The 12,776-nt window shown below is 42.0% G+C and overlaps 1 protein-coding gene and 1 non-coding gene across 5 annotated transcripts in view; one reads left to right on the forward strand and one right to left on the reverse strand.

The window, feature by feature from the left end:
* Nucleotides 1–1,480: 1,480 nt before the first annotated feature.
* The window catches only part of Mylk4 (myosin light chain kinase family member 4), an 83,170-nt gene continuing 71,874 nt past the window's right edge, over nt 1,481–12,776 (reverse strand). For 3 of the 4 annotated variants that reach the window (XM_076859116.1, XM_076859119.1, XM_076859118.1), the window contains 2 exons: nt 8,945–9,014; nt 1,481–5,594 (listed from right to left, as the gene is read on the reverse strand). In XM_076859116.1, the coding sequence (XP_076715231.1) occupies nt 8,970–9,014 (45 nt within the window). In that variant the 3' untranslated portion in view covers nt 1,481–5,594; nt 8,945–8,969. Of the gene's footprint in view, nt 5,595–8,933; nt 9,015–12,776 lie in introns of all 4 variants that reach the window. The other variant, XM_076859117.1, reaches the window with a different exon arrangement.
* Trnaa-agc (transfer RNA alanine (anticodon AGC)) lies at nt 6,819–6,890 on the forward strand. Its single transcript has one exon. It is a non-coding gene; the product is annotated as a tRNA-Ala (tRNA).

The raw sequence follows: 12,776 nt of genomic DNA on the forward strand, positions 1-12,776 counted from the left end.
TAGCTGATATGGTCCCGTTAGCTTGGGTTTGTTCAAGCACAAGGTATGAGGCTAATACTAGGGCCATTCTTTTTTATTCTTCTTCATGATGGTGTATGTCGTGTCAGTGTGATGGGAATCCTGGGAAGGATTTCTTACTGCTGCTTTGAGGGCTAGCCTCTGGAGGGATGCTCTGTGGCTACATCCTTATGGAGGAGTGGGGCATAAGGAGGAGGTTGGTCAGGTGGTGCCCTTGGGTGGTGTCCTGCCAAAGAAGGCCTCTCTCCTAGACAGAATGGTTCCTATTCTTGTGTAAGAATATTTTAGAGGTGAGCTTTGATGGGCTCAGAGGCCTTCAACCCTGAACTTGAGGCCATGAGACAGCTCAATACAGCATGGTATCTTTCATGAGACTCTATTTATATCTGGTGATATCTGGAGAAAAGATTATGAACTCTTGGGGAACCTCTATATGAGGAGGGGTAGAAAAAGTTACTGGAGGGAGGAGCCCCAGGAAGCACTCATCCTCCTAATGGGTCAGGATCATGAAGTGGGGTTGGTGTCCCCTTCCCGACTCACCAGTGGGGAGGGGAAGTGGCGCAAGGGTCTCCGTGCCCTCCCTTTGAGGTATGGTAAGGGAAATGGTCATAGCCCTCTTTATCCCAAGGGAAGCAAGGTGAAGGGCCAGGGAAGAACATGATGATTCTCAACTCTGAGTCACTGGTCTGAAGGTTGAGAATCTGTTCCTGAGAAAGGTTGGAGCCAGCTGCCGAGATCTCTTTTTCATCCATATGGAGAGTCAATGAGGTTTCCTCCATTTGGAGACAAAATCAGAATGCCTTGCCTCGAGGTTCAAGGGAGAGACTGGATTGTTTGCAGGAGAATAAAAGGAGATCCCCTCGGTCCCCACTTGAAACTGAGGTGGTACAGAGTCCAGGAGGCCTGTCTCAAGCCAGGGTGGTTGAGGGACTCTTGCCTCTGGGAGAGCTGATCACTGCTGGGGCACTGTTGACCTGGATCCAAATGTCACTGAGGTTCATGTGAACCTGGGAACTACACAGTCCCATCTCCAGACCGGACGCTGAACCCAGAAAGGAATGCTGTTGTCTGGGATGGAGCAGCCGCTTCCCACTGAAGTCCCGCTGTGGTAGGTTTTTCAAAGCAGCCAAGGCCTGAGGACTAGTCTCTAAGCGACATTACAGGGATGGAATTGCTGCAAATTGCCTTCATCATTCACTACAGACTGTTCTGGCACTGGATGTTTTACATGTATCTCTGTAAAAATTTTTATATTAATAGGAAAAAAACTCAGAATCCATGTTGATACATCATGATCACCATGTTTTCAAATGGGCAGTTGCATTTCCCCAAAGGGATGGCTGGTATCCTGTGGACACCTCTGAGCCCCTATAATTATGGCCTCCTTTTAAGGTACTGTGGGTTCTTAATGTGGTGGGAATTGTCACATTGTCAGATCCTGTCATAAAGGAGAGAATTTGGGTTGTATTTGACAAGTCTACTTTATTGAATAACTCAGCTCATTAACAAAGGATAAATAAGGTCCATGTTTGTTCTTGAGTATAATACAGACACGTTATAGTACATCTTTATAAGGCAAAGAAATACAGTTGAATGCTCCTATGTTCAGAAATAAAACATACACATGATGTATGCAATCAGCACATTATGAATCCATTTTCAGTTCTTATCTACAGGGATAAACCTCACCAGAAGGAATTACTGACCTCCAGCAGTTGGTCAAAATACACACGCATCCAACATCTGCACACTGGGGCCCAGATGTTTTCTGCTCTGTTGAATGGGCGTTGTGATTGGGTCATAAGTCTTCATGGAAGGTGAAACTGCCCCAATTATACAAAACAGGCCTCACTTAAATGGAGCAGGGAGACATACACAACACATCTACTGTCAGAAGCTGCAGATTTCAAGTTATGCGAGGAAGTCATCTGAATCAGTTGCCTCTTGGAAATAAAATTTTCGTCTCAAAAAGTTCTTGGCAGTGGTGGTGCCTGGGGTTGTAGTTCAGTAGCAGAGCATGTATGAGGCCCTGGGTTTGATCTCCAAAGCCTCCCTCCCAAAATTAATTAATTAAAAACAATAAATAAATGAACCAAAAGCCTTAGAGGTGTATCGCGATAGAAAAGATGGATTTTGACTTTAACTTAAGTAAAAGAGAGAAAAAATTTGAAGATGAAGCAAACACAAAGTAGGGAGAATTGGAAACATTGAGAAGCAAGCCTCAGCCATGTTTCAGCCCTGTGGATGGCAGAATTGCCAGGAACCACAGAGATGAACTAAGTCTAACCATTACAGCCCACCAAGGTCCCTGCCTGCCTCTTCCTGTCGCTTACAATTTTACAAATGAATTTTCTAAAGGAGCTGGTCTACAGCCCAAACTAAAGAAGTGCAGGTAGGCAGACTGGCACTCTTTGCCTAATGGCTGGGTAAGGGCAGAAGCAGTATCAGGGACAGGAAGGGGGGAAAAAGGAATAAAATGAAAAACAGGATATTCATGTTCCTAACATAAAATCCATATTTTGATTCTAAAACGAGAAAAAAAGTATACTAATTTCCATAAAATGGGTGAAAATGTAACCACTCACACATCTTTTAACACATACATCCAAATATGCCATATGTCAATAGTGTCATGCCTATTTACATTTTTTTTAAGGAAAGAAAGCAAATTAGTCTTAAGTCGAAAAAAAAGCAACTAAAAACAAATCTACAGGACTCAACAGAGATATGCGTTACCCAATTTCAACCTGGAAATCATTGTCCCAAGTTAACTCAGATGACAGTTCCTGCTAAAGTTCTTTTATGTAACAAATGGGAGCATGACATCTTTTCTCCTATTTTTAAATATCAACAGACTCTGGGTGAGCGTTTGATGTCTTCCAAATTACAAAACGTGGGGACTCTTTCTTCTTAATAATTTGTAGGTTTATTTCTCTCCAGACAGTGGGAAGTGCCACAGCAGAGCTTAATTTCCTCCATTTGCTAAAGGAATGAGAGAGAGCAAAGTCACATTGTCCATTAAGAGGGTGGAGGAGAAATACGGCCTCTCAAATCCTGATGACTTCTTGGAAAAATTGATCACAATAGCCCCAGTCTAGCCAGACTTGGACTCTCTGGTCCACGCTTGTGTCTGGTTTGATTCCCCAGCTTTGCAAAGCCCCCTTTGCCCCACCAGAGCAGTAATCTACCACGTGACAGGCTCTCGCTGGAGCAGCCATTCGTGGGTGTGGAGTGAAGGGACAGGACGAACCCTAGACTGATAATCTCCCCATCATGGTAACCCTAGACTGCAATCACCGACTCTGCAACGCAGACTATCCTCAGCTCTCCTATAAAAGGCGCCCTGCTGGCATGAGGATGGCTTCCCATCCAAGCGTAGAAATTGAACTACAAATTCAAACAGCATTCATTCTCAAAGTAGAGTTTCCTTTCTAAACCTCAAAAATTAAAAAATATTTTAAAAGTTTTTTTTTTTTTTTTTTTTTTTTTTAAATCACATCCACAGGGTCATTGAATGGTTTAATTTGGCAAAGAAATCGTGCCTGTGTTTGACCTGAGCTGTCCCTGCCATGTGTGGCAGGGCCTGGGGAAAGTGTATCTGCCAACGTGAGTCAGAATGGAAGCTGGATGTAAAATGCACATCCTGCAACAGACCTCCTGCTCAATCTGGTAGAGAATTCACGCCACAGGACCGCAGGACCACAGGACCACAAACGCCCTTCCACGCGGGGTTTCAAACCAGACCCTTGTGTCCTATTTAGCATTTGAGTGAGTGCCAGGTCTCTGTGGTCTAGGAGTATTAATGCATGCTCTGGCTTGTATTTTTCCAGACTCAATGAATAGCATCAGCTAAACATAGCACAGTAATGTAACACTGCAGTCACAGGACTGTGTGTGTGTGTGTGTGTGTGTGTGTGTGTGTGTGTCTTTGTGTTTATTTTTTTTAAAGAAAACATTTTAAGCAAAATCACATAACAGGAATATAAGAGAAACCAACCTTAAATTAATATATAGGCTAAAAGAAAAAAGAAATGTTTTTTAATAATTAGAGCGAAGGCTAGAAAGAAGTAGGTTTTATACCTAGCACATGACCTTCAATGAATTGCACATTTCCCTCTACTTCTTCCTCCCCTTTACTTTAAACACGACAATAAGAATGTTGTACATTAATTATTTAAGGGCGTGTTCAAGGATGCTTTAAGTGGAGGTGAGAGAGAATGGAGAACAGTGGGAATTAAATCTGCCCTCACTGATAGGACCACCAAGTTATTCTGATTGTGACAACAGAAGCCTACAAAGATTTATGGCTAAAAATACGGGTATCTCAACCCAACAGTTATTTGGATATGGGAAGGGTCCAAGCTGAGTGGTGAGTAGAGTGTTGCTGTGCAAGGGGACTCCAGAGGGCTTGGCATTGTCTCTCCTTTGTAAGAAAATAATATGTACGTTTTGCTGTTCACATCTCAGTGTCTTTCTGGGCCCTAAGTCCCATCTGCAGTAGCACTTATGTCCCTTATTAAACAAGTGTCAGGAAATGGTTCACAAACTTGGGAATAAGAAGATTACAGCTGGAAATCGTGGCCATGCCCAAAAAGTGAGAGAGAGAGAGAGCCCCTCATCTTTGGTATCTGCTTTCTTTACAATCCCCAAATCCCATGAGATTCTGTGGAGGTGCTACTTGTTTGATGACACTGAAAGTGGACAGCTACTTCCTGGTCACTTCAGTGTAGGAAGCCAGCACTGTCCTTCTGCAGAAAGCACAAGTCCAGCTATTCTCGTGGACAGCCCCCATGACTGTCGAACTTCTTCCTAAAGGCTGTAGTTTTAGGACTAACCATGAGCAGATAACTTTCACATCACCTCCCCAGACTAATGCACTTCAGGCAGATGAGCTGAGCGTCAGAGGAGAGCTGAGAGAGTGCTGCAAAAACACACTGCACCAATTTGAAAACAGAATCAGCCATTTGGAAGACACTCACGCACTTGGGGGGAGACGTCAGAGTAAATAGAAGATATGATGTCTGCTGCCTCTTGCCTCGGAACTCTAAGAAAGCCAGCACGTAGATTATTTAATCATTGACTTCACCTGATTTTGGAACAAATCAAAACAAGAAATGGAAGTATTCAAGGGTCTGCCAAACAGTATTTTTTCTGAAAATATGATCACTGCTCAAGTGGCATTGTTTAGTTACTAGAAGCTGTTTGCTCCCTCTAAATGCATCCTGCAGGTTTTTAAATCTCAAATAAATCTCAAGACAATTGCTCTAGTAATCTGAGAAATAACGAACATAATGCACCTCCTGTCCCAGTAACTGACATCCAAAAATAAAAATAAAAACTCAAGAAGGCCGAGAAACATCTTCTCAACGTGCACTACATGGGATGTGGGGATCTCTCTGAGTCCCCTGAGGATGGGTGCCTGGTGCCACCTCTATGTTCACAGAGGTACTCCAAGTTCAAGTTTAAGTTCAAGGGCTCCCCCTGCTATAGCCGCCAGTCATCATAGGGGTCAAGGCATCAGAACTGCTGGTTTTTTTCCAAGTCTTCTCAAAGCAGCAGCAACCGCAGCAGTTTTCCTGCAAAGCAAACAAAATATGAATCTTGTTAATTCAGCAGGACTTTAAAAATTGTAATTAGTTGGTTGTGCCCCTTAGGAAAACCACACATGACTTTTTTTTTTTTTTTATAATGAATGTGTGTATGTGAAAGAGAGAGAGAGAGAGCGAGCAAAAAAAGGGGGGGGGCAGCGGGGCGTGGGGGAGAAAAGAAACCTCTTGATGGATTGCACTGCTTACCCGTGTTGTTTTTTTTATTTTTAGCTTATGCAAGACATTTTAGCACTATTTGCAATATCGAGGGACAAAGCCGCTTTGTTTCATCTAGAGCTCAGCAGCTCCTGAACTGTTGCCGCCAGGCCATGGTCAGCTTGATTCCAGCATCAAAGTGAGAATGCGGGTTACTACGTAGGGAATACAATTGTCTCTCAGTATCCATGGGGGATGGTTCCAGGACCCCCCATAGAGACCAGAATCTGCAGATGATCAAGTCCCTTATGTAAAGTGGCACAATATTTTCAAGGAACCTATCCACAACCTTCTGCATAATTTAAATCATCTCCAGATTATTTATGATACCTATTATAATATAAATGCTATGTAAATCGTTGTTATCCTATGTTGTTTAGAGGAAAATAACAAGAAAAAAAGGCCATATAGACACAGATGCAATTGTTTTATCCAAATATTTTCAACCCACAGTTGGTCGAATCTGAAGGCATGAACCTGTGGACATGGAGGGCGGATCGTATTTCCACTCACTTTACAAACATCTCTGACCTAGGGCTTGCACACTGCTGCCCTAAATTATTCCTATGGATCTAAAGGGGGGTCCGAAATTTATATTTCAGAGGCTGGCAAAAGATGCAAGGGAGGAAACGACCAAGTGCCGCCAGGTTGACTTTGGGACTGTTTCTTTGACGCATCAAGAAACCTCTAACAAATTGAAGGAGATTTATATGCCTCAATTTACATTGTGGATTATGCCTTATTCATAAGGCCTGGAACTTGTTCTTTTTCCACAGACATAATCTTTAACCACCAGATTTTTAAAATCAATATTATCTCAAACTTGGTTTCACTCATAATACATCTTGCCAAAAACCTCATCTCACCCTCCTGGCAAGGAATATTGTGAAGAGTGATTTAAAAACAAAACAAAACAAAAACAAAACAAAAAACTTTTCAGATTCATTTGCTCCCAGAGTTCATATCTTAAGGTTTAATTTTTAAATAAGTAGGGGCTGGGGTGTAGCCCAGTGGTAGGGCACTTGCTTAGCATGCTCGAGGCCCTGAGTTCAACTCCCAGCACCACAAAAGAAAAAAAACAAAAAAACAAAAAGTAAGAAAGTAAACTAGGAAGCATCTAGGTTCTGCGGGTCTGAAGCGATTCTTCCTTGGCCTGAGGTGAAACCTAGGTGAATTTCTGTGGTCCAGTGGGGCGGAAGGCAGCCAGCCCATGTAGTCATCAGGAGGCAAACGTGACATGACTGAGCCCAGAGAGGTCTTCTCATCCAGTACCAGCACAGGCTGTATCTAACTGTGCAGGGGATCAGCTTCCCTCTGTGTCCTGTCACTATTCAGGTTGACACTGTTTGCCATTGCATTGAAGTGCTAGCTTTATCATGGAGGGGGTCTACATCCTCTTACCACCACTCCTCCTCATTCTTTCCCTGCCAGGCCCTGGCGACAGGACAGTCTTGGAATGCACCCCCCTGTCACCCAGTGAATTTGTTCCCACCAGGCCTCGAAAGTGACTCCAGTATTTCTGGTGGGAAGGTGGTTTGTGGCAAACCCTTGGGGTTTGTGGTGACTGGGGACAAAACTGCTTCTGGGGGAGAGGGTGAGGGAGGAGAAAGGAAACAGACACAGGCCTGGCTGCTTTGAGCCCTGGGCTCTCAGAACTCATAGCAAATGCAGCTTTCAGAGTGCTGAAACCCAGGCCTGGGACCTCCTATGTGTCCCAAAACTTTAATGCCTGTGCTATTTTTGACAAATAAGAAGGGTCCTTGTAAATTGAGAGCATGAACCTTCTGCTGACTGTTCATAGATTTCCAAATAAGTGACAGGCTCATAAGTAAGTGATCCTTACATGGAAGACCAAGTATTTTCTCAACACTGGTTTGTGACCTTGAGTACAATGCATTGAGTTATTCCTACCCCTTCTTATTTTACAAAAGATTTGAGGCAGTTTACAAGAGTATATTCAGTCAAAAGTAGATGAAAACCCTAGGCCCAGAAAAATACAGATTAGAATAAGGGATCTAGACCAGTGGAGTCTAAGATTAACTACTATATACAGGCTCTGGGTTCAATTCCCACACTGGAAAAAAAATGGGGGATGGTATTTAAGACCAGTGCACAGCAAGAACACAGACTTGTATATCATAAGTCTTGTGCAGTTGTTAAAATTTAGCGACTGCACAAGATACTGTGGACTTCCTGCCTGAGATGAGGGAGATGACCTGCTAGAGGGTCAATGTCCCCCTTTGTAATCTTGGGATTTCTAAAAGTTCTTCTTCATCAGTGCAGTGTTACTTCTTCAATCTTCTCCTCTAAGGCATACCTGGCTCTAGATTATGAATATAAAAGAAGGTATTCATGTATAAAACTACCCCTTAGTAATTCTGACAAAACTCTAAGTCAGAAGGGAATATACGTTTTTGTATGGAAGTGGCCTTTCTTGGGGCCAGAGAGTGGGGCCAAGTTCACAAACAAAGTAGTGGGGAATAACATGGGCTTTATCTTTAAAGACACCAGAAAAAAATCATGCTTTAGCATTTCCTAGGTACCAGGTCTTGGGTGAGTTATTTATTTTCTGAGTCCCTAAAACCAAGTTTCTCCATCTATATCAAAGAAGGTACCACTTCCTCTAAGCTTACACGATGGTAAGAAAGAAAAGACAGTTTCTGTTCAGATACTGGAATCTCCTGAGCTTATTAGAGGGAAGGCACCAGACCCCGTTCTCAGGTTTTTATTGAATTATCTCATCATAGCCCCCTAATGAGCTCAGCCAGTTAGTGGTACTGTCCCCAACCCACCCATCAGGGAACTGGGCTTGCTCCACCAGGAAATGACAAAATCAGGGTGCAGACACAACAATCTCAATCTGGGGGCCTCTATCACCCCACCCCCACCCTAACTGACATACGGCTCTGCTTCTCATAATGTCTGTGCAAGGAACATTTGATTTCTTTCTTTTTATTCTTTTTGCTTATACCTTGAACAAATGCCTCTGTAGGAAGAGGCAAACAGCACATTCTCAAGATTTCTTGAATCTGGGCTTTTCTGGATCGCAATCCTGATTAGCCCCAAATGAGTAACTTTCTTTGCTCTTATAGTAAAAAAAAAGGGGGGTACCTGAGACCAACCTTGCAGGTGGACGCCTTCCATGGACTATTTTGTCACGAGGTTCTGAGCATCAGAGCTGTGATTCTTTTTCTAGGAAAACCAGGAGACATTTGGGGGAAGTGTTAGAACTGTTTTCATCAGTTCCTGACTTATGATATGAGGACATATAGAGAATCAGTAATCTCCTGCTGAGTAGGAAACAGCCTTTAAGAAGATATTCTTGAAGCCTAAGTTACTGACAACCTCCTGGCAGACACACAGTCCAGCTTGAGCACATGTCCACTCCTGTAACCCTCCACTATTACTTCCCTTCCTGCTTATTTAGAGTCAGGGTCAGTACAATTTGTACCTACTCATGCTTTATTTTTACACTTGTGTGTTTTGTCAAAACCCACCTTGACAAAGTGCAAGAGCCAGGACTTGTGATACTGGAACTTCACTGACTTCGAAGATGAATCACACACTAGAGGTTTCTCCCAAAAGTGTTCTAACCTAGTCATGGACCAGGTGATGTAAGTGCCACAGGGAGATTCAAGAAGACAAGAGAACCTCCAGTCTGGGTATGTAGAAAAGCCATCATAAAGAAGATGGCATTTAGATTATGCTGAGTGAAGCTAGCCAATCCCTAAGGAGCAAGAGCCGAATGTCTTCTTTGATATAAGGGGGGCGACTCAAAACAGAGCAGGGAGGAAGAGCATGAGAAGAAGATTACCATTAAATAGGGATGAGAGATGCATGGGAATGGGAGCGAGAAGGGGAATCACACGGAAAATGGAAGGAGACCCTCATTGTTATGCAAAATTACATATAAGATGGTGTGAGGAAGAAAAAAGAGAGAGAGAGAGAGAGAAAGAAAAGTGTCATAGAGTGGGTAGAGAGAGGTGATGGGAGGGGAAGGGAGGGGAGGGGGGAATAGGAAGGGTAGCAGAATACGATAGACATTAATATGGCTATATGTATAAACGTGGCTGTAAAACCAATGTGATGCTGCAATCTGTACACGTAGAAAAAAAAGAATTCATACCCCACTTGAATCAAATGTATGATATGTCAAGATCATTGTAATGTTTTGAGCAACTAATAAAAAAAATTTAAAAAAAAGAAGATGGCATTTGATGTCAGCTTTAATCAGTAGAACTTGGACTGATCTACAAGGAATAGTAGAAACAAGTCCAGAAATAAGAAATAAGAGTTTAGGATGTATTGGAGCAGCTGCAATTGTTGGTGTGTTTGGTTTGGTGTGGATAATGGGGGGGGTGTGTGTGAGGATTCTTTTTTTTAAATCAGGAATTGCTGTAGGTTAGATCTTAACTGCACCCCAAGGGTCAGTGTGTTGAAGACTTGGTCTACAGGGTGGCATCATTGGGAAGTGGTGGGATCTTTAAGAGGTGGGGCCTAGTGGGAGGTCTTTAGGTCACTGAAGCAGGTTCTCAAAGGAGATTATGGGACTCTACCTTTTTCTTTTTTGTTTCCCAGCCATGAGGTGTGGCTTTGTTCTACCATGAGCTCCCATAATGATGTGCTCCCACCACAGGTACAAAAGTGATGGAACCAATTGGTGATGGACTGAAACCTCCAAAACGGAGCCAAAATAACCTTTTTCTCTTTTCAAGTTGATTATTTCAAGTATTTGTTACAGTGACAGAAAACAGACTAATGCCAGGAGTAATATGATCAAGGTTGTAATTAAGGAAATGATGGCTTGGTGGACTAGGGAAAAGAGTGAACGGAGGCTGGCTCTCAGCTCATAGATGCTTTATTAGTTCATTAAGAAAAGGGCATGAACTAAGGTAGTAGCACAGAGAATAGGAAGAAGGTTAGAAAGTGTCTTACTTCTGGGAGAAAAGAAACTGCCATTTTTGTTCACATTTCCTTCCTCTGGCCCCAAAGCACTTAGGAGTTCTGTAGGAAGAACTCACAGAGTCCTAATTGATTCATGGTTTAGAGTGCTTTGTTCCACCCCAGGTGAGAGCTGTTTCTGATGGGAGACGGGATATGTTCATATAGTTGGGGACATAAGAAAAGATGCAACCACTGCATGTCATCTTGAGCATAAGTTAGAAGGCAGAGAACTTCAGGACCTTAATTTCTAAGAAAAGAACACGCTTCTTAAAGGAATGATGATAGGCCTACTCATCATTAGGCCTGATGATTGGTGATTAAGGCCTATGCTATTAAGCATAAAACAATTAAAAAATAGATAAGAATGCATAAAATACATTAACTGATAAGTAGTTTGGGTCAGAAATGTTTAGTATAAAGGTAAATTCTTAATTCAGAGAACATATCAGAGCAACATTATTGCAAAAATAAGTCTTCTGAAAAAATTTAGTCTCGTACAGATTGAGCATTTCTAATCCAAAAATCTAAAATCAGAAGTGCTTCAAAGTTTGAAGATTTTCCAGGATCAACATGACATGTGGAAAATCCTACACCTGATTTCGTGTGATGGGTCACAGTCAAAAAGATGCACTAAAAGTATCTTCAGGCTATTTGTATAAAAATGGATATGAAATATAAGCAAGTTTTGTGTTTAGATTAAGTCCCATCCCCAACATATCTCATTATTCATATGCAAATTCATATCCAAAAAATGTTTTTTAAAACCCCAAATTTGAAACATTTCTGGTCCTGAGTATTTCAGATAAGGGATACTTAGCTTGTATTTCATTGGAAAACATAAAACATAATGTTTGTATATTGGCTTTTCATAACACCAAATAAGTACAACACAAGAATGGTTCTGGGAATGTAGTGCACTCTCCCTTTCCCCAGTAGGATGGTAGAGCAAGAAAGTTCAGCTCCAGACTCTAGAACTCACCCTCCCCTCCTCAGTGTTCACATCTACATAATGGGGATGAAAATGGTGCCTGTTTCATAGGGTTGGCATGAGGGTTTTTGTAAGCAGTTAGAGCAGTCTCTGTCACAGTGCTACATAATTATAATTTTAATGATGAGATTTATATATTTTCTAATATTGTCACTATTCTTGAAATATTTATTCACCTCAGGTGCTAGCAGTTGGATGGAATAACAAAAAGGTGATTTTTGTTGTTGTTGTAATATGGTTTAAGAAATATTTTTAAACACTTTTTAGACTGTATAATATCATTAATTCTCCACTGTGGTTTCTATATTGTCCTGCCACGTCAAAGTGTATTTGGACACCAATAAGCTTGGATAAAAATACACTGGTGGAAAATGGGCTCAAAATAAGTTGGTCACCCTAATAAGCAGTTTATGTAGTCTGGGTGAGGTACTGGCTAGGTAATAAGTCTATTTTTACTTGGCATCAGTACCAATTATCAAGGAAAGGTATATTCAGACACAAATAAAACTCAGTGCTGATGCTGAATTTAGAAGTAGAGTTAATTTCAATAAAAACTGGATGTGGAAAAAGTGAGTACCTGAAGCACAGTCATTCCAAGGTTTGTTGGTCAAGGGAAAAGTTCCATTCCAAAACCCCAGGGAGTGGGGAAGATGAGGAGAAAAGGAGGAGGAAATAAAAATGTGTCACACACATACACCAGGCTGGGGCCATGGCAGAAGCCACGCTAACTGATGCACATGTCAAGCCCGTCACCTGGGAACCTGAAGCCATAGAATGCTTATTGCCCCTCTGTGCAACTTTTCTGGTTGAGCATCCTAAGTCCCAAGTAAAGTTACTTAAATATTATTCATCTGTTTCTGTGTTATTTCTAGAATCCACAATTATTTGGATGGAAACAGCATGAGGGAGGCAGAGAAGCCAGCCAGGAAGCTACTATAGCAATTCAGGAGACAAATGTCCCAGGCCAGGACAACCGCAGAGATGGAGAGAATTGCAGATTCCAGAGGTAATTGGGGAATATT

This window comes from Callospermophilus lateralis, chromosome 6, assembly GCF_048772815.1.
Source record: "Callospermophilus lateralis isolate mCalLat2 chromosome 6, mCalLat2.hap1, whole genome shotgun sequence".
In the NCBI taxonomy this organism is placed as follows: Eukaryota; Metazoa; Chordata; class Mammalia; order Rodentia; family Sciuridae; genus Callospermophilus; species Callospermophilus lateralis.